The sequence below is a fragment of the Lichenostomus cassidix genome, chromosome 12 (genome assembly GCF_008360975.1).
Source record: "Lichenostomus cassidix isolate B80296 chromosome 12, HeHo_3.0, whole genome shotgun sequence".
NCBI classification, from domain to species: domain Eukaryota; kingdom Metazoa; phylum Chordata; class Aves; order Passeriformes; family Meliphagidae; genus Lichenostomus; species Lichenostomus cassidix.
In genome coordinates, this window is record NC_139493.1 from 18,978,307 (window position 1) to 19,005,866 (window position 27,560).

At 44.0% G+C, this 27,560-nt stretch overlaps 1 protein-coding gene across 12 annotated transcripts in view; it reads right to left on the reverse strand.

Moving 5' to 3' along the window:
- The window catches only part of IQSEC1 (IQ motif and Sec7 domain ArfGEF 1), a 322,066-nt gene that overhangs the window by 246,992 nt on the left and 47,514 nt on the right, over positions 1–27,560 (reverse strand). For all 12 annotated transcript variants that reach the window (XM_085073103.1, XM_085073102.1, XM_085073121.1 and 9 more), the window contains one exon: positions 4,757–4,786. In XM_085073103.1, coding sequence (XP_084929229.1) covers positions 4,757–4,786 — 30 coding nt within the window. The remainder of the gene's footprint in view (positions 1–4,756; positions 4,787–27,560) is intronic.

Below are 27,560 nucleotides of genomic sequence, written 5' to 3' on the forward strand. Positions count from 1 at the left end.
AAAATTTTGGGGGGTTTCAAGCTACTAACAAGTGATGATTTTGCACATTTTAAGGACTGGTTATAAAACTGTAGGAGAGTCTTTATGGAATGATTAAAACCAGCCAGGAAAGGCCATCTTTACATATAGTCACTGAGTCACTTAGATAGCACAGCAATGCATTCCCACTTGAAAATTAATTTTACAATTCTCTCTGCCTTTAATTGCCCAAACCTGTACTTTGCAGGTTCTCAGAGAGGAGATTCTCACGCAGTTCAAGTAGATTTTCCTGGAGTAAAACAAAACAAAAAGTTCCCAAAACTTTGCTTCCAGCTGGACTTCCTCTGCTGCTCCATCCCTGCAGTTTGTCAGGGTCTGTTTCACAGCCAATCCTCCCACTCCACCCAGCACACAACGAGGCTGATATTCCACAATTCTCTCCTGCTTTAAAGTAAATTACACAATTACGTTTCCACTTCATCTAATGTGCACCTTTACAAGAAATCAGCCTTTCTGCATGAGTCACAACAGACACAACTCTCCACATCCTCCATCTCTTACAGACTGGGAAAAATCACACTTCTCTTTTAGTTCAGCTAAATAACGTAGCTGATGCTTTCCCTATAATGAGTACTTCAACTGCCCTACTGTTTTCTTCTTTTTAAATTAACCTTCAGGCTCTTCACTTTTTCTTTGCTATTTCATCAATTGGCTGTTCCCAGGACACCACACTCTTTTGAAAATAGCCTTGGCACCTCTCAGCTCAGGAGCCACGAAAGCCTCTCCTTTTATGCAGTTTTGTAACAGCTTCCCTCATTTTGCGCTTTGTTTCTCCTTTAAAAACACACAACTAGGAAGGAACAGCTAGAAAGAAACAAAAAAAAACCCTAAAGGTGTTGTTTCTGGGCAGGTTTCACAGGTTTGCTCATCAGAGCTGCTCCCTGAACCCCTCTGCACCTCAAACTCCTTTAACACTCAAATCCTCCATTCTGGTGATCTTTAAACACACAAGCTCTGTGCAGAGGGAAAAGGAATTTCTACCACTAAACCTTGAGACAGTCTTTGCAAACTTTGATGGGATGTACTGCACACAGACATCTTCATCCGGGCTGGCATGTCACACTGCTAAATATCAAAATGCCTTGTAAAACAAATTACATTTTCTTTGGAAAACATGTGAACAAAGACAGCTCATTAAACCAGCCCGTCACACTGACAGCTCCACATTGTGTGTGTGCATTACACCTCAGAATGCAAAGTGTGCAAGGCAATCTTCCCATTTTAATAGATTTAACAAATACCTTGGCTTGGAAATCACATGGCATTCACCAAAAGGAAACCGAAGTGAGTTTATTACACTACAACTCTATCATAAGCAGAAAGAATTTGAAGGGCTTGTTCAATGAGAATCATGATTTTTTGTCAAAATGAGAAAACCAAATTAAAAAAAAAAAAGGTCAAGCTGATTTTTAATAGTTTTAGTGTATTATTTGGAATCACATTGCTTTGCTGTGTCAACCTTGTCTCTGCACAAAGCCAGTGTTTTCTGCATTTCACAGCAGATCTTGTGCATGCAATTTCCTCTCTACAAGCAGCTAGCTATAAAGCTACTGAAAACAAGTCCACCAGGGCAATATCCTTTGCAACTGAGCAACAGTGTAAAAATCCAGGGCATCACTCTTACTGGATATTCCATCCCAGCATGAAAAACATCAGCTATTCCAAAACAACCTTTTGGTCAAGAGTCTGATTTCCCACACCCAGCTGGGAGAGACCAAAGGGCAGCCAAGGATTCCCAGTCTCAGTCTCAGGGGTGTGTTTGGTGTTCCTCTCCCACAGCCCAAACCCTGCTGTGTATCCAAGCCTAGGGATGGGAAGGGGTGGTGGAAAGACAAAACAAGCAAAAAAAGATCCCAAAAACCACAAGATACATTTCCTTGCTCTTTCCAGTCCCATTTTTTCTACTTACTGCTCAGAGAAAACTTCTGAAGAGACCCTTCTGAAGAGTTAAAAAGTTGAAGGAGTGGTGTGAGTTTGTTACACAAATCTCATGGTGTGAGTTTGTCAAGGTGGAGGGAAGGGAAGGACAGGTGTGACTCAGAGCAGCTCCACTCTGTGACTCAGTGCCCACAGTGTCCCTGCAGCTCTGCCAGGAGACTGAGCTGTTCCTCATTCTGCAGCTGCTGAAAACTCCAGGATAAAGGTTCATTGCTGCACTGCTGCTGCTGCACCACTGCACACCACAGAAACACCTCACTCCTGGCTAAGCAGGCTCTGAACTGGCCCAGGACAGAGGCTTGCTGTGACCTAGGCAGGCATGCCAAGCTGTCACCCCTCTGACCTCAATCAGGCTTCAGGAGGGGAAAAGGAATGGCTGAATCTCAGTTTCTTTGGAGTGATCCTTTTATCTGCAGCGCCAATGGCTCAGAGTCAGTCAACCCCAACCAATACTTTCCTTTACTGCCCACAAACACAAGCCCTTCTACTTTCACTCCTCGTGGTGTCTGTGCAGTTATTTCATGGAACTCCATGGAACTGTTTGGCAGGTCAGCATTTGGATCTGCTGCTACTTTGCTGATATCCCTGAGAGGTGGAATGATGATCTCTTCAGAGATCAAGCACTATTCCCCAGACTGCCCTGATCATTTCATTTGAGATAATTACATTTCATCTTCATTTGCCAGAAAGAAAGGAAAACAGTAGGAAGCAAATTAACCACAACATAAAGATGCTGCCTAGACCTTGATAAAGAGCTAAGGGAGCTTTTGCCCAAGACAAGACAAAGCTGACTGGGATGTTGTGCAGGCAGAAACACAAAAGCACATCCTCAGTGACATCTCACCTTGCAGAAAATGCAGTTTAAGAGGGAGGATAGAGGAGTTACTGTGAAAAGGCATTTCAGGAGTGTGGCTCTGCCTCCTGCTTGCCTTGCCTGCTCTGCAGCAGTCTGGTTCAAATCAGGCTGTCAGAGAAGTCTGGAACTGTCTTGGAGTGGCTCAAGCTCACCCTGAAGAACAGAACTGATCCACTGGACAGCCTCAAAGCACAGAATGGTATCAGCACCCCAGGGCTCACCCTGCCTGCCCACAGGGCTCTGTAGGATCAGTGGTGCTGATTCCCATCCCCACAGCCCAGCCAAGGTGCAAAGTGCCCCACATGGCACTGCCAGGCTCCAAAGGGGCACCAGGGCCGAGCAGAGCCTTCCTGCAGGGTGGGAATGGAGCTGGCCAGACACACTCCATCCCTGCCTTACCTGGCAGTCCCACAGCACACCCAGACTGAAACATCCCAGTCCATGCTGAGGCCTGGCAGGAGTCCCAGCAAGGGTCAGCTTTCAGGAAGTATCAAATCAGATCTGAAGTGGCTTTCAGCTGCGCCTAAACACCACTTCAACACCTCAAAACACCTCTCCAAGAGAAGAGCTCCACTCTCACCAGCTGCATCCAGTGATGCCACACACACACATCCATGGAGCAGCCAAATCCCACAGGAGGCTCAGGGACAAACAAGAATGTTCACTGAGGCAGAACCATGACCACACTGGTGTAAATCCACATGCCAGGGGCGTTATTTTCAGTTTGCAACAGCTGACCAGCAATAGTCCTTCCACAGCTTGCCAGCACATTGGCAACTCTGCCAGCAGCTAAAAACCCAAGGAATGAATGTAGTGATGCCCAAAGGCATCCCACTACAGCCTTGTGATTTGATCCAGCTCAGTTGCTGTGCATTAAACAGATTCCCAGCTTGCCCTGCACAGCCTCGAGCTCAGGTCCACAGCACAGTGATCTTGAATTCCATCACAAGAAAAAAGCATTTCAGAGGATCTTTAATCCCTTCCTACACATTTCTGGTTTTCTGATAGCTGACTGTTCTGCAACTCACCTGTTCTTGGGGATGGTCTGCACACCTGTGGGTAAGAACTGGATTTTAATTCTGCAAAGGAAGGTCCTGCCTTTGTTTTGGGGTTTTACAATGCTTTTAATAAATACAATGCTTTTAAATGCAAAGTCCTGACAGTCCCCAAAACAAACTCCAGGGTATTACGGTGAAGCCACAGTCAATACTGTGAACCTTATTATCACTGATCAATAGTCACACTGCTTGAGAATCAAGGCATCTGCTTAATGGCCATGGTCTAATGAATATGGAACACTTTGGGATTCAAGGGTGGAATTTTAATACCTCAGTCCTGTTGAGAGCACTTTTACCAGCTCTGCAAGTTTGACTCAGCCATGTTTGCAGAGAGGAAGGAATCAAAACCACCCCTGAGGTAACAAGTATAAAATACCAAATGAGTAAGCTGGAAGTAAAGTATCTGATAATTACATTAAATTCTGCACATTATCTCAACCTTCCAAGTGCATAATGAGCATTGTAATAATGAGTTGATGAAGGTTCTCCCTGTCAAGGGAACAAGGAGACTGCTAAGAAAGCCAGAACAAGTCCATGAACTTCCCCCAACACAGATGCTGCCCCAAAAACTGGCAGGCAGCTGGCTCTCAGCTTCCCCAGTGCACAGGGGCCAAGCAGGAACTTTGATTTGGAGCACCAGGAACTAACTATAAATCTTTTGCAATGATCCAAATGAATACATCACCCTTAAACCACCCTGGAGATAGAATCATTCAGTAGCTTATCCAAGATCCTTTACTCAAAATACCAATGGCATGCTAAGCACAACCAATAATGCCCACATTTAAAAAAAATCTATTTCTATTTAATACTTTTAAATAAATTATTTTCTTAGAACAAAGACATCAAGATGATGTACACATACCTGAGGCTTCTTGAGCTGTCACCTTCAGACCTGTAAAGTAATACACAAATACTTAGGACATAGTTATTTTCAGCATTTATAATTCAAAAAGCCATGCACCTTCTCAAGCATTCTCTCCCTCTATACCTCAGTAAGTTTCTCTAGGGCTTGCTGTACTTTTTCTGCTAATAAGACATTTAAAAAAGAAACACATCTACTTGTGCTTCGAGGAAATCTATTAGAAGTTAAAAACCAGTTAACAGCTGAAGTCAATAATTGCAATATTAAAACATGACACCCTGTGAACCCTCAATAAAGATCTTCTGCAAACATGCACAGAGATTTCTGCTCCATCCTTGCAAGTGAAAAGCAACACTGATGTTATTCTTGAGGCAGATTAGCTTGTACCTTTTTTTTATCTTCTCTTCATTCTTTAGCTGAAAAGATTACAGGCAAATAGCTCTAGAACCCAATGCCCAGCCTTATCAGGCACTACTCAGAAAGAGCCAACGTTGGCAAAGAGAGGTAATTTAAAACATTTAAAGCCTCAAGCTTGTCTGAATTGCAAAATTGTGCAAAAAGGAGGGATAAGAAATAGTAAGTTACAGCAGTTCCTGAAGGGGAATTTTTCTTAAGGTGAGATAATTTCATCAATCAAACTTGGAACAAAGCCTCTCCTCTTTCCCCACTAATTTTTAAGCAAAGAAACTTAACTAGGATCATTCACACTAAAAAGGATTTCACCTCCAAGGAGAAATGGGAGCACAATATTCAGTTTTCACAAACAAAAAAAATCCAGAAGGAAACATTGAACCATTTGCCAATTCCTTTCCTCCCTCACTCCCATCAATCCAGCCTCAGTGGCACAGAAATTTTGGATACATCAGGAGGCTCTGCCAAACCAGGAATCAGACACACAAAGCAAAGCAGGAGATTCCACAGCAAAACAAAGCCTCAAAACCCCTTTTCCATGGCATCCTTTAAATAAAACAGTCACCAGTATGAACTTGCAAACGCTGGCACTACAGTGACAACAAGCTGGCACCAAAGTTGCCTCCTCAAAGACAAGGGTAGTTCTTTAGCAACTAAAGAATCTTCCTTAGTTTAAAAAACAGATAAATACCTCAAAAAAGAAGAATTTCTTAGCAGATCAACTTCCATCTCCAATGACAACTTGCACATTATGCTTCAGGCAGCAGAAAAAGCTATGGCCACTGGAAGTTACATAAATCTAATGCCAGAAAGCAAATGGTACTAAACCCTAATTTTCAGAATTACTATAGAAACAGGTACCAAAATTTGATTTTTTTTCCCTGCCCCCCTTCACTGCATGTTCTATTATCTTTATTTTCTTCAAGCTCAGAGAAGTCTTGATGACTTTGAAAGCACAGACTAAGAGGACAGAAGGAAAAATGATCTAAGAGGATGCAGGGCATGCTTAGGCAGTGGGAAGGGTGCTGGAGGCTCAGCAGGCTGGGTGGAGGGTACAAGAAGGTGGCCAGGAACACCTCCAAGAGGAATTTTCTGGACAGATAACATGCTGGAATATTTTAAAACAGGAGAGGAATCAGCACAATGGAAAATTCTGCTGCCCAGAGCAAAGTGGACCAACTCCTGCCTGGAAAGCAGAAAAAGCCCAGCCTGGAACCCTCAGCACACAGAGAGCTCACAGGGGTGGCTGGAGAGCTTCACTGGGGTTCAAAGCACTCTTCTGAAATTGTCACCTGTCGCTGTTGAGCAGCTAGCAGAGTAAAGAACTCAGTTCTCAGTGGCAAGAAGGAAAGACCTTTATTGTTTTGATTTCATCATATATATAGAGTTTTCAAAAGTCACCCAGATTGGTCAGTCAGAAACCTCCCCCTAGGCCTGATTGGCCAGGCCTGCACCGTCCAGCTCTTGGGACACTGTTTTTAATAACATCCAAACTTTATCTTTATTTATAAAACACAAAAAGAATTCTCATGGGAAAGACCTGCGCTAGCTACAGTCACCATTGTCTTTTCCTTGGGGGGATGAGGAATCATCACTGCCTTGATTTAAAGAAGAACAATCATTTTCATTTGATAGCACCTGTGCCCCTGGGGAGCTCAGGGCATTGTGTGTACCCAACACAGCCCCAGCCACAGAGAATCCTCAGTTCTACTGCACACTGGAAAGATTTCATACATCAACATGGAATGGGAAACCAACCCCCCAAATCCACACCCAGACAGCGCTTCCACAAACATTTAAGAGAACACACTTTGTCTGTTCTTGTTAATGAAGAGAGGATCTGATATCAAATGGATTTATTTCCATTCAGTTTATTCAGTCTTATTCAGGTTATTAGAAATATTTTAAGATATAAAGATGCAGAAAACTTCTGAAGTGTCTGCACTGCCCCCTGCCCCAGTGACACAGGGACCCTAACACCCTATGTCCTACACACCTCCTAACACCATCCAGGGGGACAAGAGCAGGGCTGAGGAAAGGACTAGAACAGGGCTAAATTCTGGCTTCATGAAGTCACAGAATCCCAGAATGGTTTGGGTTGGAAGGGACCTTAAAGCCCATCCTGTTCCACCCCTGCCATGGGCAGGGACACCTTCCAGTATCCCAGGCTGCTCCAAGCCTCGTCCAAACTGGCCTTGGACACTGCCAGGGATGGGGTAACCACAGCTTCTCTGGGCACCCTGTGCCAGGGCCTGACCACCCTCACAGGGAAAAACTTCCTCCTAACATCCCATCTAAATCTCTCCTCTTTTCACTTAAAGCCATTCCCCTTTGTCCTGTCACTGCCCATATAAAAAGTGCCTCTGATGCACAGCCCACTGGAAGGGGCTCCAAGGTCTCCCCAGAGCTTTCCTGCCCCAGGCTGAGCAGCCCCAGCTCTCCCAAAGCTGACCCAGCGATAATTCCTGAGTCTCTTTTGCTCCCTTTCTCCCTTTGGAAAACCTGCCTGGTCATTTTGAGCTGCTCAGTTTCCAGATACAAACACAGTTGTTTAACACACACAGAGCAACTTCAAAGCAGTTTTCTCAACAGGAAAGTCCCATGAAGCTGAGCTCACCCCTACACCCCCAGGAGGAATGAAAAAAATTAACGAATTGAGTGTTTAAGTGACACCTTCCCACACTCCTCTCAGCAAATTCCATCTGGCAGCACACACACCTTACGTTGGAAAAGATGTTCATGTAATTACTTGTGCTTTCAAGTTTTCAAACACAGAGCAGACAACTGCATTGTTAATGTCTTAATTTCCTGCCTTGCCTCTTGACTGGAATAACAAACCCATCCAACAGGGGAAATGTCTCCAAGTGCTCAAAGCATTCTGGTGTCTCTGCAAGCAGCACCAGCCATCCCAAACCACCCTTCCAGCAACACATCTTCCCTCTCACTAGAATTCAGGAAGTATTTTCAATGGGGTGAGCTGAGGGTGATCTCCAGCTGATCACCTCCCAGCACAGCACAGCAAAGGGGGCTCACCACCCCTTCTTAATTTTCAGGATTCCCAGAAAAGCTGAGAAATTTTGCAACTGCTAAATCTGTACTTTCAAGGCTAGGATTTACTGGAGTAAATCCCAAACAGTTGTTCAGAGCTGGTCAATTTGGCTCAGGGAATGAGTAATTGATGAGCAGAGCTGAATGAACACAGCACTGAAAGAACCCACTACTTGTGGTTTGAAATAAAGCATTCGATTTTCTTTAAGCATTCTTTAAAAGGCAGGATTGGGGATCGATATTTAATGTTTCTGCTTACATGGGAAGCATGTGCTGGGCTCTGGGTTAGTTTTTTTCTTTTTGACCCAGACAAAAGAAATTATACTGGCACTGCTGACACAAGGAGAAAGGTGAAAAGACTTCTGGCAGTATCTTGAATTATTTATTTCAAGGTAGACCTTACAGGAAAAAAAAAAGCCCACAATATAGAGAATATTTTCTGTACTGTAGTACTTGGAACAGACGTATTCCATTTAGATATCTAACTAGATATCTAACAGTGATGAGATAAATGTCAGGCAACATTCCCAAGATTTCTCCTCTCGGCCCTGGATGGTTTCCAAGATTTCATGTTGAGTAGAACTAAATATTACAATATTACACTCCTCTCCAAGTACAAGTTTGTCTTCTTCCTGACCCCAGGAATTTCATTCTCAGTAGGAAATACAGCAAATTACATCCTTTTTGAGATTGTTACAGCCAAGAGAAGCAGAAATTATTTTCCTAGCAGTAGTAATTATTGTAATTTCATTGCAAGCAGACACCAGGTACCATCACAGCAAAGCTTGAACCAAAAACCAAATGTAAAGAAAAACAAAAAACTCCAGTACCTGAGATTTACAGGAAGCTGCAAACCAAAGCGACCATTAAAATCCTGAATGATTTTTGAGTTTAACTAAGTGCTGCCATCACTCTGTCAGTCTACAGCCAAAATATGGATATTTCAGAAAGTATCTCCACTCATGCTACCAAGGTGATTTATCTTTGTCACCTCTATCCTCCTACAAACACCCTGTGCAGGAGAACAACAAACCAACTCTCTTGGCTTCCAGTCGCTGACTTGGTTGGTGATTTTTCAACAAACCATCCTTGGTGGGAGGTGTCAGCTCCTAAAAATTGGAAGCCATTTACAGGAATAACACAATTTCATAGAAAATATTGAGAAAAGCACAAGACGGAAAACCCTTCAGACTGGGAATGCAAGAGGTTCCCATTCCCAGGTCCCTTGTTCACTGAGGTGACAGCAGGTCTTTAAATCCCAGCAGCAGCAGAACTCATTCAGTAACTTTTCCTCATTCCAAAGACTTTTGCAGGTCTCTGCCTCACCCCACAGGAAATGTTCAATTCTCGTTATTCCCCCTAAGAGCCATACTAAACTAGCTGAAAGTCTTACAGCATCTGATTTGTTGTTTACACCTAAAGCTGCTCCTAGAAGTGGAACATTACAATGTAAAGCTGCTTCCAAAGGCAGCTTCAGGACCAGCTTTCCCTCTTGCTCGTTAAAGTAATAATTTTCAAAAAAAACACTGCTCAGAGCCACGAAGGTGTATGATAAAGCCTGAGATACACAACTACCCCTGCAACAATTCCCAGCTGAGCAGATACTTTATTTGGTATTTCTTTGGTGAGTAGAGTTATGGCAATGTCCTATAAAATTATACAGCAAGCAGAAACAACAGTTTTAAAATGGTTTGTCTAGGATTCATGTTTGGGGATACAAAATGTGGTACAAAACCAGCCAAAAATAGAACTGAAATCTTGCTGTAAGAACCCACAAGTGGACGGGGCTTTAAGTAGTTCACAGAGCCACCCCTGTGGTAGGAATCCCACTCAGATCTCACCTCCTTAGAGCTGTCACTTCCATCAGAACAAATAGAACTGGGGAAAAGCCAAGGTTTCTAACAGCATGTCAACCATCCACACTAAATAATCAGACTCCACTGAAATGCACCTTCTCACAAGCCACCAGCAGGGATGTTATTGTGGGAGACTCTACAGGTAGATGTTCTGCCAGCTGACAGGGGCAATTAAAGAACACAGACAGCAGTAGAAAGAATGGTCATACTTTGCTATGAATATTAAGGCAACACAAAAGCAAAATGATACATCTAACAAAAAAACTATGCGTGTGGCTTTAGCAGCAAGCAAAAATAAGCATGGTAATGCACCTAATCATTACTATACAAGGGAAAGGATAGTGACTGAGAAAGATCCATCACCAATGCCTCAATACTTTACCATCATCCAGAGTCTGCAGTCCCTAAGTCCTGTTTTGCCGCTTCCCAGCAATTGGGAAAATCCCACGCGGTGTGTCCACCCAGAGGTGAGGTCTCCAAATTCTCCCCAAAAGTGGGCTCAGCTTTTATAGGTCCAAACCAGCAAGTCAAAGTGAGTAGATTCTATTTTTAGCCCAGAAACACCTGGATCTGATGGCACACTTCCCAACCAGCTAGGGCCAGGCCTTGGCTGGGAGGGTTTTCCCCTAAAATACCCAACAAACAAACCTCTATTCATGTCAGCTGGGAAAGTTTCTTAAAATGATACATTTCTTGCAGATAACTACACAAGGTTATAAAAAGCTAGTCTTTTTATAAAGTGTCTTTGGCATCTATTTTTAGCTAAATAATACTGATTGTGTGAGTTACAGTGTGCCCAGGATCCATCCTGTAATGGATGCTGCTCAGGCCTAAGCACATCAGTAGAGAATATAGTAACCATGTATTAAAGAGCATTATAATTCTGGTTTTTACAAAAGGAAAAGATTGAACTAAATCTTTACACTGCAATACAAGGATCAATGCATTTGATTAAGCCTTGCTTTGAGCACAGAACGTGCCTCAAAAACAAAGCTGCACCCGGCACAGGTTGTTCTTTTGTAGTGTATTAAATCTTTCAGCATCTGTAATGCAGAGGAACAGATTTCCTTCAAGGGAGAGAGCTTCAGGGAGAACTCACTGATGGCTACAGAAATTACACTCCTTGTATGAGGAGTAGGGAATAGCGTGAGGTTCCTGTAGGTGAATGTTCTGAGCAGCAATTCAAAACAAGGCAGATGTTGCCAGGAAACCTCCAGCCCCATCTAAAGGCTATTAGAGCTTTCCAGGACATTTATTTCAGTCTGCTGTGTGTGAATGGTGTTCTGTGCCCCTGTGGATCCCAGCAGATGTGCAAAGCTCTGCCAAGGAAAGCAACACTCTCCTCCCAGGAGTGTGGGAAGAGCAGCCTCATGAACTGCACAGAGTTAAGCTGGAATAAACCCTGCCCAGCTCAGACACACTCCCTGTCTTGCCCTTATCCTGCTCCTTAAAGGGTCTGAGCAGCCTCACAGCACTGCCAGCAATGAAAAAACATGGTTTGGGTTGGAAGGGACCCTAAAGCCCATCTCATTTCACTCCTGCCATAGACAGGGACACTATCTCCCAAACCAAGTTTCTCCAAGTTTGATCCAACCCAGCCTACATCCAAGAGACTCATCTCACACTGACATTCTCCTTTCCAAAAACTCGTATGTTCTGCAAGACTCTGTGTATTAGATGGAGTCAAAAGATTCTGCTGGGCTGAAGACTTGAAAGAAGTGATAAAAAGCCTAATAAGTCTTGTCCAGTCAGTAGCTTTTGAACAAGGTAAGTTTTGGGATGAGAAAAATGATTAATTTCAGCACTAATTAAGCCCCTTCAGCGAGATTCTGTCATTATGCACAACAGGGTGAAGGAATGAGCACTCACTGCAAAAACCAGCTCTTGGCCTGCCCACCCCAGCATTTTGATTTAATACTGAGATAAAACCTATATTGCACAGTAGGAAAAATGGTGTTTTCATGGATTATTTGAGAACAGCAACATCCTAAAAGTCTTTTTTTTATTCTCCAAATAATTTGCGAAAGTCTAAAGGCCACATACATGCCACCTCCTTCTGATTCAGCAGCTTGCTGGACAGGATCTCAGACAACTTTATATGAACAAGAAGTTGCCTTCAGGAGGTTCCATCTGACAGTCCCACATGGTGCACATTAGGGGAGGAACAAAGGAGATGCTGCCAGTAACAAGCACTCTCTGGGAAGAGGAGTGTGAAGGCAGAATAAACGTAAGCTCAAAGATTTCAAAAGAAAAACCAATTTAAACTCAACTTTTCTACTGCAATGGCAATCAAGAGTTTCTCACAACCTCACTCTCCAGAGGTGTTCTTGTTAAATCAAACCTTCTGCATGCTGAAAATTGGGAAAAGAATACCAAAGGTTTTCCTTGAAAAAGAAGAATGATAACAGAAAGAGAACCACAGAAAGTTGTAATTCCTATAGAGTGTCCCAATGTCACAAACCAGAAAGTATTCACCTAGCAGATGATAAAGATGTGGGGCTTGATTTTAGTGAACATAAAGCATCTGACCTTGTGGCATTCAGCAAACCTAAGGACTGAGATGGAATGAAGAGCCTTCCAAGCTGGCACCACATCTCTGCCAACATTCCTTCACCTCCCAAAGAACAACAGGACACATCACCAGGGGAATCTTTTAATACATGCTAACTGAAGTTGTTCATGCAAGCCTGCATCCACCTCTTCCACCCTCCAGCCTGGAGGAGCTGGCCAGGAATGGAGAGCAGCAATTCCCACCATCCAGAGCCCAGGAGCAGGAGCAGGATGGCAGTGCCAGGGTGAGCAGGATGGCAGTGCCATGGTGAGCAGGATGGCAGTGCCATGGTGAGCAGGATGGCAGTGCCATGGTGAGCAGGATGGCAGTGCCATGATGAACAGGATGGCAGTGCTGTGGTGAACAGGATAGCAGTGCCATGGTGAGCAGGATGGCAGTGCCATGGTGAGCAGCAGTGCCATGGTGAGCACTGGACACCCCAGCAGGCTCCAGTGGCTGCTGGACTGTGTATCCTCTGCACCCACTGCTCTCACTGGGTCACAGCTCAGAAGCTTCACCCCAGGGAAGGTGCAGGTCAGCCTGAGGGCAGGAACTGCTCCCTTGCCAGTCCCTCTCCCTGTGAACCTGCACCATCCAGCTCTGCTTTGATCCAGCTTTCTCCGAAGGCAGCTCTGGAGGGATCGGCTTACAGACATCCCCTGCTGCTGAAACAAAGTGTAACAACACAGACAGGAGAAATGAGAGCAAAATGTGGTGCTGCAAAGGCACAGCAGCTTTTTAATATCACAGCTGCTTCTGCACCACGGACATGATGTGCCAAATAATCCTTGTGATGGTTTTATTCCATGCATTTAGAAATACAGCAGATCCCTTCTCTGCAGCATCCCTGCCTTTGGAAGTCTGGCCATTGCAGTGACTCCTTGCAGCATACAGGGCTTAGGAAGGGAACAGGGAGAGCTGTACCTCTTACAAAGGGGGAGTGGCAAAGATAATCCAGGAATTCTTGTACCCCCAACTTCCCCTCACTCACAAACCCAAACTGGCCATGCCAAGGAAGCAGCTGAAGCCACCCAGTGAAAGCCAACCCAGACCTGCCCAGCAGAGCCAGCAGCCCAGGGCCAGCAGGTCCTGCCCTGGAGGCACATCCTGTCCCCAGCCCCAGCAGTGTCCCTGCAGCCCCGAGAGCAGTGTGGAGCACGCAGCCAGCCTGCAGCACAGCCAGGAGCTGCTGCCCCATCCCTGGGAGCACCCATGAGACTGGAATGAAGAGATTCCCCCAGCCCACACCACCAGCTCCATTTGACACACAGCACAGGGTCAACATTGATGAGAGATTTCCCTTTTTCATTCCCAGGGGGACTGAGAGCTGTGATGCTTCACCTCAAGCACTGCAGAAACCCTTTGCAGTTTGCTGCCTGATCCCCTTCAGACTGGCACTGCTGCCCCATTAACAGCTGAGTCTGAGAAATCCCTTTCAGGGAGAATAAAATGGGTAATGGAACAAAATTGCAGTGTGGTAAAATACCAAGTCCCTCATGTAATTGGTAGGTTTGAGTCTGGCTGCCTCCACTTGCTGACAGCAGGATCACACCAGGCAGGAGCTCCTCTGGAATGCTGTCCCAGGACCAGCAGTGTCCCAGGTCCACCCCCAGCTCTTCCCCTGGCAGGAAAAAACTGAACGTGTGTCTCTCCAAGGCAGTCAGTGAAAAATGGCCCCATGGAACACCCCAGAAAAGGCCTCTCACAGAGAGGGCCAGCTAAGGTCCCAGGAAAAACATTTGCTCTTAAACCTTCCTACGGGATGAGTCAGTGCTCCTAATCTGTGTAATTCCAAAAAATTGTTAAACACACAAGTTTTGTTGTATATAACCAACAATAAAACTGAGTGCACTTCTCACATTATGCAGCAAACAGAATAAATTTGAACCTGATTGGCAGTTCCACTTTTCTAGTTTAATGCCCTCTACAATTTCTAGTACCAGAAATCTTTATTTTGCTCCTTTTCAGCTAGTTTCTAGCAAGGATGAATTCTTTTAATCCACATGAGATACAAATCCTGAATTCTACTGTGCCAGCAGCAACAGGTGAATAATGCAGAACTGCCCCTCTAATTACCAAATATCTTCTGTTCTGGCTCATGGTCACTCCAGGCCAGGACTTACAACAGGACAGTCTATTCTGTCACAGGAGGGAAACAAAGAGGTACTAGTAAAAGCTGACATCCCACATCATTTGATGAAACTGTAACTCAGAAGTTTATAAATACATTTATGTTGGCACTGGCAGTAGTGTCAGTTTATATTTTACTCATAATATTCTGAGCAGGTGCACAGCTTTGTCCTATCTCCAAGGGAGCAGCTCTTTTCCAACAAAATGCATCAGTTTCTTGGTTTATTGCAGTTTTGCTACACCTTTCCATCAACACAATCAAACAAGCTCACCACAGCCTCCCACGGAATTCCAACTAAGTTACAATGGTACCAACCTCACACTAAAGTCCCAGGACTCTTGGTCACATCAAGACACATGAAAACAGCATCTCTGACCATATTCCTTATTTTTAAACACTGGTTGGATGTCATGATGAATATACTGAAAGCCTTCTGGTTCATTTGTCACACACTTCAGCTCACTGGGCACCAGTCCACTGCTCACACCCTCAAAAAAAGCCATAAATACACTCTGAGTGCAGAGAGCAGCAAGAGTTTAGATGTGATTTCCCACCACCAAGCCGAAAAAGAAGTTTCAAGCAAGACCCAAGCAGTATGAGATTTAAAAGTCATATCAGAAATACATACAAGCTAAATTTGGGCTGCTACTTGGACCATGATCTGGTGGCAGCTCAAGCATGAAAGGACACCACCTCCCACATGGAATGGCATCATGCAGACAAGTTAATGTGAGCTAAACCTGTGAATCACCCGCTGCAAAATCCCAGGGCAGTTATATAAGAAGCATTTTCAGATACCATTTTGAAACAAAAGCCAGACAGTGTGTGCCCAGTTCCTGCTGTGTGCTGGGGATAATCACCAGGTGCTGCTGGAACTGCTGCTCTGGGAGACACCCAGAGCTTCCCCTGAGAACAGACAATTGCCAGGGATGGCCACTCTCCCCAGGAACACCCACACAGGGCAAGCAGCTCTGCTGGGCTGGGGAGCAAGGTGTGGGGTGAGCTCTGTGCTAAAGCACAACACAAGACTGACTGCTTAAAAAGGATCTGCTTGCTAAGTTCACTAAATAGACTGCATTTGAGACCTACAACCACCAATTAACCATGTTCACTGAGACAGCACAGTATTTCACCAAGAACATCGTTAATCACATTCTTTTTGTCCTTATTTTCTCAACTCCTATTAAAGAAACTGACTTTTTAGCCATCTTAAGTGACAGCATAATATTGCAGATGCCCCTTTTTTAACACAGATTTACTCTGCAGTTTGCATGCACTCCAATTTGTGCAGAGCACCTCCAGCCTCAGAAGACTCTGCCCATCCCAGCTCTGGGAATGACTGGTTGGATGTCATGGTGAATATATTGAAAGCCTTCTGGTTCATTTGTCTCAATATTCATTTTTAGAAAATTTTCATTTTCAAATTCTGAATTTTCATTTTTAGAAAATTTAGAAACCAAAAGCTCTTTAGTCCTTACAAAGGTGTTACACACAGACCATGGTGAAAAAATAGCCTTATTTGTTTGTTTGTTTGTAACCTTTTAAGTGAGTTCTAACTGTGAGCCTGGACAGGACCACTGAAAAGAGCCACTTGCAACGATTCTATTTTAAGCCAATGCAGCCACGTCTCAACCCATGAGAGGCAGCAAACACTGATCTCCCACAGATAAGTCACTGTATTCTGTACTCCAGCCTGGCCATCTGCACAAGTCCTGAGCACTGAGCTCTAGGGAGCCCTGCTCGAGTGGGGAGGTTGGACTGGATGACCTCCAGCGTCCCTTCCAGCTCGAGCCATCCTGTGATCCTATGATAAATACCATGGAAATGCAGCTCCTGGCATATGGTCTCCATAACAAGCTTGTTATATCTATTCCTGGACTGCTCACAGCCACTACTGTCCAAGAAATGTCCCTTCCAAACTCTCAGTGATCTCTGAGGAGGGATTTGCAGAAGCCCAGCCTGATGTCACTGCCCAGCCACCGCGCTGTGCCATATGCTCCGAGCTCCAGGCTGGCTGCACTCGGGCAGAACACAGCCCTCCCCACAGCCACCTCCTTCAGCAGTACGGCTTTTTGACTAACCTGGGCTCTCCTCATGCCTGAAAATAGTTTGGAGCAACGGGCAGGCTCCAAAGCAGGCAGCCTGTGCTTCCCATCAAGGTTATGGGACCATCTGTGTGCTCAGCAGGAGCAGAGCAGGAGCAGGAGCAGGAGCAGAGCAGGAGCGGAGCAGGAGCAGGAGCAGAGCAGGGGCAGAGCAGCCTCCCCCAGCAGGCAACACGGACATGTTGCTCCATGTTACGGCAGGTGCTCCATCCCAGCACCACCCGGGCAGCCTGGAGCAGCCTCCCATCCCAGGGCAGCCAGCACAGCCAGCCAAGCACACGGCAAACTCAGCATTCAAATGGTGCTGCTGGTACCTAAGTGGAGAGAGGCTGCCATGCCTGTGCCCGGTGGTGCTGGTGATCTGGGCAGGAAGGGATGTGCCATGGCACTGACACGGCTGGGGCAGCCCAGGGCAGCAGTGCTCCCAACACAGACAAGCTGATTTTGCTTCTGTGCAGTGTTTGGTGTCACCTCTGGAAGGTGGGGCAGGAGCCCAGCAGCCACTCTGCACTGAGCCCCCGAGTGGCCTGGCATGTGTCACCACCATCACAAGCTCTGGCCAGCTCTGCCCTGCACAGTTCAGGCCACAATCCCTTCCTGTGCTCTGAGAAGCACAGAGGATGCTCCATGGGATGGAAACTGCCAAGCAGAGCACACAGGAGGAAGCTTTGCTCCCCACAATTCTCCACTCCCCTTCCCACAGCAGGTGGGGCATTTGGGGCATGGAGGGTGTGGAGCAGTGAGAGCCTCCAGGATAATCCATCCTGCAGCACCAGGCTCTGCAGCCTCACTCCTCACCTGCCCCACGAGATGAAGCCATTAGACTGCACAGTGCAGCCAACTGATGAGCTCAGTTCAAGCACTGCCAAACAGCCATATGGGAGGGAAGCAAATATTTCGCTTCAACTAGCGAGGAGTGATCTTAAAGTCAGCATCAGAATGAAGACTTGTGTCTCAAGTGGTAAAATATGAGCAAAATATCCTGGATTTATGAGCTCTCAAAACCATTTTACCTCTTTTCCTTACCTCCCCTTCAATTGTTTATAATTTGTAAGAGCTTTCAAGAAAAAAATTACAGAAAACAGAAAGGCTGCCTCCATTCTATTTGAAAAACATCTCATTACATTTATCATTTTACAAATGAGTCAATTCTTTATTTTCCCCTGCAGCGGAAACTTTCCAATCGAGTTATTTCTGCACCTTTGACCTGCAGCCTTGTCTGTCCCTACCCCAGCTCAGGGACAGCAACTTCACAACCAAAACTCCTTTAAGCTGTGTCTTTCCAGCTCAGTTAATTAACAGAGGTGTGGAGTGATTTTTTAAGGGCTGAGGAAGAGAGCTTATCCCCAGAAGTACTGAAGAGCTCTACAGAAAATTTTTAATATCCAACTGCACATCAGAAATCTCTCTCCAAGTTCAAAATTCTTGTGCCCACCTATTTTTCTGCAGAAGAACAAGGTAGTATTAAGCAGCATCAGCATTTGGTGATCACCTGTATTGAATGTGGAATATTGAATATGGAAAGCATTCTTTTAACTTAAACTAAGTGTGATCAGAAGTGGAAAGACAGGATTATTTCAGGTCTCCTTCCATTTCCAGGTAAGGCTTTATGAAGAAAGAAAAAAATGTCTCTAAAACTGGGATTTAAACAAGAAGCTCATCCTTTTATCTTACATTCAGAATAATAGTGAAGATTCAAGTCCAGATTTTCAACAATCATGGCTCCAGTTCTGGTCCCTTTCAGAGACTCTTCCTGCCTCCATGGCAGCTAAATGGTTCTCAGACTCTGAAGATACTCACAGCAGAACACTTTATCATCAATTTAGCCTCTCAACGTGCAATCATCAGCCATAAACATTTAGAAAATGATCAAATCAAGTTTCATCTTTCATTTGTATCGAGTATTTCTATTTTCCTTAATAAAATCCTCTGCCTGCAGAGGGTTGTTGTCAAAATGTACTTTAGACATATGTGGGAATCAGAGATTTAAAGGCCAAGAACCTTCAACAAGAATGAGACATTTTCTGCACATGAAATTTATGTCCTTAATCCTCAGGCTTCAGAGCCCATTCCAGCTCTCCCCTTATCTTTCATATAAGACAAGATATTCTAGTAATATCTATTAATATAAGGCCAGTTTATTCTGTAAGGAGAAAGAACAAACAGTAACACTGATGGGGACAGTGGCATCAACCCTGCACCCCAGGAATTCATCCACTGACCCACCAATAATCACAAACCCCAGCACTGGAAACCTCCCTGTGCAATTTAAGCTGAGGTATTTTATGGATTAAATTTGAAGGGTAGATTACACCCAAGTCCTATTTCCAGAGGCATCTGCTCGTTAAATTCCACACACAGATTATGAGAAATGTCATCAAAATGGCAAAGTTATGTTTTAGAAAAAATTGATGGTGCATCTAGAGAACAAACTAAGTTAAACACTAAGATATAAGAAAAGTATCAAAGCCTCAACAAACTCAGCCTCTGGATTAACCTCACTGCCTGCACTGGCAGGGTTTGGGATGGTGCCAAACACAGAGAACTGAAACATTTGGAGTGACAAAACCTGCTCTCAGTGGGCTTGTTGTGACCTTCACTGGGAAGAGCCAGGTCACCACTCTAGACAGGAGCTGCTGGACCCCAGAGATCATTTCTGGTAGATCAGAGTCACAGAATGGTTTGGGTGGGACAGAACCTCAAAGCCCATCCAGTGCCACCCCTGCCATGGCAGGGACACCTTCCACTGTCCCAGGTTGCTGCCCATCCAGTGCCACCCCTGCCATGGCAGGGACACCTTCCACTGTCCCAGGTTGCTCCAAGCCCCATCTAACCTGGCCTTGGACACTGCCAGGGATCCAGGGACAGCCACAGCTTCTCTGGCCCATGACCTCCCCACCCTCACAGGGAACAATTTCTTCCTAAATGATGTTTAAATCCCATCCCTCTTTGATGACTGTGTTATCTGCCCCTGAAGCCAACCTGATTTCAGTGGCCACACGGAAATTCCAAATGCCACACAAGTTCTGCTGCCATTGATGTAACCCTTTTCTCCAATTAAGACCAAATTAGAAAACCTGAAGAGATTAAGACAAAACCAAGTGTGTTTTCTACTACTATAAATCACCAGACAGACGGCATAAAGAATGGGATTTGAGTCTTCAACTTGTTTTATTTCAACTCTCAGTTAAATCTGTAGAAACACTGTAATTTGTAACTATTAAGTCTTTGCATGCAGAAGCTACAAAAACACTCTGCTCCACGAGACAATGCCATAGCCAGGATTCTTGGCTTCTCTCTCGATGCCTGGAGGCCTCAGTTTCAATTATAATGGCTGTACTTACAGCTAATGGTTTCCCTGCTATTAGTCAGCTTCCATCTGTCCCACAACCTGCAGTGGTGACTGGCACAGCCACCCCCATAGAAAATGTCCTTCCTTGGAGAATCTGGAGGTTACAGGTTTTTGAAATTATGTTGGCACTGAATGGAGCAACACAGCCCAGTTCTTCATTACTGAAAAATGCCTTAGAAGGTTTTTTGTGGGGATTTTTTTGTTTGGTTTGTTTGATTTTTGGGATTTCTTTCAGTGAGGTGTTTTGATTTTTTTTTTTTTAGGGTGCTGAGTGGGGAGAGGCAGTGTTTAACATGATTTGTGGACTGGCTTTTTTCCTTTCTTAAAATCAGTCCCCAAACACAAGCTTCAGTACTATCACAACTTTCAGGGAGAGTTTTAACCACTAATCCATTCAGCTTTTAGAAGCTTTACTTCAAGTATCTTCTTTATCCCCCATAAGTGTTACTCAAACACTCCCTGAGAGATCCCTGCACCATCAGCTCTGCCTGGTTTTCCCTCAATTCACAGTTTGGTATTTTCAATTGCCTCTTGACATTGCCACATCTTATTTTTGTCCTTCAGGTCAAAGAACTCTCATGCAGCTCACACTGATCTGGACACAACCAATGAGTCTTCAGAGGTTTCACTGTTGGATGAGGGGGTTTTGTGTTTTGTTGTTTGGTTGGGTTTTTTTTTAATCCTCAGAGCATTGCAAAAATAAATTTTGTATCACTGTTCACAGTAATAAAAACACTCCTGGGTTTTGGTACCATAACTACTTTAAGTGAAAACAGTTCATGTCTATCTCCATTTGCCACAAGCAAGAAAACAATCAGAGTTCTGTACCTTTGAGGTGAGCTCTTTCTGCTCCAAACCACTTCATACCCTTTTACACTCCTCCTCAAAAAAACCCCCAAAACACAAGGGACATCAGGATTGCTGCCCCAAACCTGGAAGTGTGCAAGGCCAGGTTGGACAGGGCTTGGAGCAGCCTGGAACAGTGAAAGGTGTCTCTGCCATGGCAGGGGTGGAATAAGATGGGCTTCAAGGTCCTTTCCAACCCAAACCACTCTGGGATTCTATGACTTCATTAAGCATTATCTCATCAAGCTGATTCACTGGATATTGGTCCATCTGCTCCAGCACAGCTACAACAGCCTAACTCAGAGCATCCAAACCCTAATTCCCACTGAGAGGGTGATTTGCATCCTTGTTTTTTCCCCTGGCACAGCGAGCAGAGGGCAGGACTGAGCAGGGAACAGAGTCAGCTGTTGGTCTGTGCAGGAACTTTTCCATCTATTCCTCAGAGACAGAGGCACAGAAGCCCAGTTCCTACAGCAAGTCAGGCTATTCCCACAGTGACCTTCTCAGAATTATTTTTACTGCCAAGACATTTTGTCTCAGCATTTCCCCTTCTTATAAGAAGCATTTGTTCATTCCAGAGCTCTGCAGCTCCAGGACATCCAAACCCCAGTATCTCACAACTGGAGATATCACAGCTGATGTCATTTGGCCGCCTGGTTATCTTCCTTCACCTCCTCCTGCCCTTGAGCTGAAATAATGGGAATATTCTCCCTGCTCCCCTGCCAGAAAGTCCAGGTGACCTCTGGAACATTGCTGAACTTCTCCAAGCTCACTGTGCCTGCATTCCAGCACGTGCAGCTCCTTGCCTTTGATTTATGCACATGCACACAGGGACTCAGGAGCTCTGCCCTGCATTTCCAGCCCCAAGGATTAACAGTTCCTCTGCTGCCACTTTTTTGTCTCTTTTTGCTCTGTACTCTGCCCCATTAGCACAAAACAGGGCCTGCTGTTTACTCTGCAAAACAACTCCTATATTTAGGTAAGAGCACACTGGTATGAAAAAGGTTTCAATGGAAACAAAATAGGGGTGGGAGGGGAAAGAGCAGGTGTAGAACCAACCTGAGCCATGTCACAGCATGTTTCAGCCAAATTCAAAGGGAGCACTCACTTGGCCTTGTGCCTTCTGTTCAAAACACCACAATGTGGGTTTATTTGGCTGTTGTCAAAGAAGTCTATAAACAAATGAATTTATTTTTAGCTGTGCTTGAGCTGCCAGTGAAATTTAAACAACACCCAATGAGTGGTACTGGCACAAGCAAATAAATGATGATAACATTTATCTGGCACTCAATATATTAATTGCTTAAGCACGTTTTGCCTTCTCAGGGGTCAACACTTGAAGCCTGTAGATATATAAAAGGTATCCAATTTCCTTCCACTCTGTAAAACAACACGAGTTTATATTCAATAGGTGCAGAGCTGGGGGAAGAGCATCCTTTTGGATGCTCATCCATCAAGAGCCTATTTTTATAGCACTCTGACATTACAAAAGCAATAACATTCCACTCATGGAAATAGCTGAGCTCAAAGATCAAACATTGATGATACTCCAGAGGCTTCTTTCCATAGATATTGAAATTTAAGATTCCTTTCCTTTTACAATAAATCAACTGTCCCCACCTGAATAGCCACTTTAGTTTGTGAAGTGATTTTGATGGATCACTGCTACCTGAAGCAATGAGTTCCCAAACAAATCTCTCCTCCTGGAAGGCAGCTCTTGTGGATAATGACTCCAGAGCCTCAGCCTGGACCCTGCAAATGTGAAATTGGATCCCTGCTGACCAGAGGCCAAGGACAGAGCTGACAGGATAAGCACATCGTGCTTGGAAACATCTCTGTGTTTGCAAGCTGTACGAAGTTTGTGCTCCCCAAATGGCTGCTCAGAGCCACATATGCAGCTCCAGATCCACTCCAGAGCAGCACCTTCAGTACAATTCCTTCCTCAGGCAAGGCTCAGCTTCCCAGGGCTTAGGCAGCCACACATGGCATGGCAGCAAAGCCCTGTGCAGGAGCAGAGGGCTGGGGAGGGCAGGGGGCAGGATGTGTCTGTGTGTTGGGAACCTGTCCTGCTCCCTAGAAGGGTATAAACATTAGGCCACAATCAAAAGGTGCAATTCCTACACAAAACCAGCAATTTTAACTTAAACCTCACTGGGGTAAAAAAACAAGAGCAGCAAGGACATGGTGATTCCCATGGCAACATCAGCACAAAATGTACCAGTTCTGCTGCAAACACTTGGTCTTTCCTGGGGCAACTGAAGCTTTTTCTGCTGCTCCCTCATCATTACAATTATTTGAGCTGTACTGAAGAGTTAGGAACATGCCCATTACTGGTGGCTTGGGGTTTTTTTAACCTGAAACAGTGAAGCATATAAGTTTCTTCAAAAGAATTACAAATATCCCAATATAATTAAACTTAACAGCATAATAAATCCCACAATATAGGAGTTGGAGAATATATGGACTGTGTTATTTTTGCACAGGAGAGTGCACATTGGACAGATTGACTCCTCTTTAGGACTGATTTGCAGCTCACGAACTCTGTTTCCTTCTGGTGGGAAGGCTGAAGCTGTTTCTATTTCAGCCCTTTGCACCAAACTTCAGAGCTGGAACTCCCATGCATTCTGCTTCTTTCACTCTTAGGTTACACTGATTATTTTTCCTCCTCACATTGGCCATTGTGGCACTTTTATCCAGCTTCTGATTCTGGGTTTGATATCCTCAGGGTCAGCTCACAGAGAATGGAGCAATGCACCTGAAAATTCAGCACTGACCTTGTCCAAAGATGGTAATGCAACATAAATTCAGCTCACCGAAACTCACACTGTTGTCACCAGAACTAGTGATTCTTTGTATTCCCTCAAAAAAAGGAGCAATTACTAGAAGAACAAAATCCTCTCAATTCTGCTCCTCTGAACATTGGTAGGGCAATAATGTTTAGGAGTCCTTCTCTTAAACAAACATCACTAGGAAAGCTGGACTGCTACAGGTGCTTTGCTATTGCATTTTTATGTGAACCAGATCCATTTGTTGCTTTCTAAGGCCCATTTAGCTCAGCCTCTGCATTCAAGGAGGAAATACCAATTTCTCGTCTACTTTTTTACAATCCTATGCAGGTTTTCAGAAGGCAAGAGTCAGCACAGGGCAGGCCCTAAAACACTCTCCTACCTATGTTAACCATTGTTCAAAACCCTCCTAGAAGAACTCTAATCAACCCTATAATTTAAAATGAGAACATTAAATCTTTGGCAGTAACACCAAAGCTGACACTGAAGGTAAACTCCTATAAAAAGCTTTATTTTAGTGCCTCCAAGTGCACAGCCCCTACCAATCCAAACCAGCTCAACTCCCACAGCTCTGAACTGCAACACAGGAAGTTTTCCAAACTTTTTTCTTCCTGATGTGGAGAGACCACAGTAAATGTACGTCTTTTTCCAGCAAGATGGGAGTCTTTCCACTCACATCAGTGTTCTAGTTTACATCAGCAAGCTGAAAACCTTTCGACAGCAAGCTTCCTGTCATTACTTAATATTTCAATGCAAATAGAAGGCCACGAAAGACCTGGGCAGTGTTTATGTTATAAACCACAAGAATACAGAGTTGGACTGTGATGAATTTTATTTACAAGTGTAATTAAGTTTTGATGAAGTTTAATTAGATGGCAGATACTAATTTTGACACCAATTATTTTTTCCATGCCAGGCATAGCTTGTATTTCTCTTGAATAGCTCAGCCTGTTTGCTTTTCTTTGCCCACTGGCTCTGTCCTTTCCCAGAGCACTGCAGATAGAGAGCAAATTCACTCCTTTTCACTCATTTCAACAGGACAGAGGGATCAGGAACAAGAATGTTACCATTAAAATCAATAAATTCACACAGCTAAACCCACAAGTTTTGAAGGTAGTGACAGATAATACCTTTTGTATCACTTACAAGGGATTGTTTACTTTCTGGGATATTATACATGGAAATTTCCATGGGGAAGCTTTGAACCTGTTCATCTTCTTCCTGGTAATTTGTGGAAAGTTAAAAGGCTGTTGCTGGATGTAATTGGTCCCTGTTTCAGGTTCTAAGAGAATAAAAATTCCCTGTAAATTGAATAAACTGGCATCATTACAGATAAATTCCATTTCTCAGACCATACCCAGTTTTAGATAACTCAGACTAAGACAAAGAGGACTCTTCACAAAAAATTTTATGAAGTAATATGGTATAAAAATGTTCACAGAGTGGGAAGGTTTGTCTTCACTTTTTCCCTCACAGCCAAACATTCTAACACAGGTTGGTTTTATATTTCACTGAATGTAACTCTAAGCTGGGAAAATAACACCAACATCACTATTAACTGCTGGAGAAAATTACAGAAATGCTGAAGCACTGGGGTATTTTTATCCTGCTTCCTCAAATGATGACAGCAACTTGAAAAGCCAAGAAAAACAACCCAGAGCTTGGCCTGAGCAAACACCAAGGGAAGGTCTCATCCCAGGAAAATCTGCCTCTTTCTCCAGGTCAGGTGTACAGCAGGGACCCCCAGTTCAGACTGGGAGAAGAGACCAGCAAGTGTTTACCAGAACTGGGATTTTAATGGACTGATAGAGCCTGGAGAAAGTGCTTACTGAGCCTGAGTTATGTTTACTGACTTCAGATTTGTACAGAGATGAGACCATTTAACGAGAAGCTTATGAAAAGATACTGTTGGATTTTGAAATATGTCCCAATGACTTCAGTACAGATACTCCTTCATACTCCCTTTTCAAAGTTGTAACATTTCAAAAGCAATTCCAAGTCATTCCAACTCCAATTCAGTTCCAAAAATCTCCATTATGACTTTCTTCCCCTGCTTCCAACAGTTGTTCCAGGTACTTACAGCAAACACAAAGGCTGTGGTAGGTTCCTGTAAACAACTGAAAAAGCAGGATGCACAATTTTTGTCACTTCCACAGAATGGAACAGGAACAGTTTGAGAGCTTGTTTTCCATGCTCTTTATGAAAGATGCCTTGTCACACACACTTACAATATTATTAAGTTGGATGATTTCATTCTTGACATTTAAACTTAAAAATCAAGCTTGTGAAAGACTCAAAACACTTTTGTTTGTGCCTCATAAGTTAATTCAGAGCTGCAGGTGATGGCTGAGGATGTGTGAGGAGATGACTGCATGGCACTGCTTTCAGATGCTCTGAGTAAGATTATTCACAAGCAAATAACTCCATGAAATCCCCACAGATCATTAAAGACAAGGCATCATTTCCTCATCAGCCATGGCAAGGTTAGAACACATCATTACATTGATGTTTGTTGATCATTCCTGCTTCCATTTCAACGTGCAGAAATGAATCCCACGTGCAGCAATTTGAAATTCTAACGTATAATAGTGCTTAATTGCCCTTGCCCTGAAGAGAAAGCAGCAGAGGGACTGCATTCATCACTGTTTGTCAGGCAGTCAATAATACTATAGAATTCATTTTAAAGAAAGAGACAAGATATTCTATTAAGTGTTGATCTTGAATTTACAGTATTTAAAGGTTCATTTTTTTTATCTATGCAAACAATAATCTGAACAAATGAGTACCTAGCCAGTGATTTTCATTCCTCTCAAAACCTCCTTGTATTTATCTTCTATCTGCTGTTCAGCTGCCACATTGAAACCACTGCAGAGAGCTCAGAGGAAAAGAAAATCAAGAAAAAAGCCTTGTAGAGGCAGCAGGGCCTGCAGATCTCCCTGTGCCCACAAATCCAAAGACTCCAGGGGGGCATGGAAGGGGTTAAGCCACACTTCTGCCTTTCTGATTTCCCAATTCTAAATAAAAAGTCACAGATTCTGTTATGCTGAAAACAACTGACTGAGCTGGAATGTATTTTCTCTGTGGGATTCGTGCAAGGTGGATGTTGTCAGGAGCAGCTCAGGATCCCATTGGATTGCACAGACAGCACAGGAAGATTCAGGGACACTTCTTCAGCTCAGACACTTCCAAAAGATACCAAACCAAAAGGTTTTGTTCCAGATGCTTCCAGACAGCTCAGTCAGTTGTGCTTTTCTGCAGCCACATCTGCAAAAGTGAAAAGCCTCAAGAAGAAACTTCAGTACTTAGAAAATGAAGCATCTTGAAGATGTTGGGGATAACTCAAATTATGGCATTAGCTAAAAGGCAGCATTAGCAAAGACAGTTCCACAGAAATCTGTCACTTAATAGGGGAAAGACTTCCAATATTTTATGTACAGGAGTTACATAAGTTATGCTGTACTTACTTCTCCATTCCCCAATACAAAGAGTTTATTTTGAGGTAGGACATTATAACCTACAGAGCAGCTGCATTGTGTGTGTAAGGACAGCAAAAATCTGCATTATTCTACAAATTACAGAAATGACAGCCTCAAACACTGTGGCAAAATATCACCTTTTAAACTCAATTCTGCTCCTTTCTCATCCCATTCCCTTTTTCCACTCCCAGGAGCTGTCAATCCACGATTTTCTGTGCAATTTGGAAACACATTTGGAACCA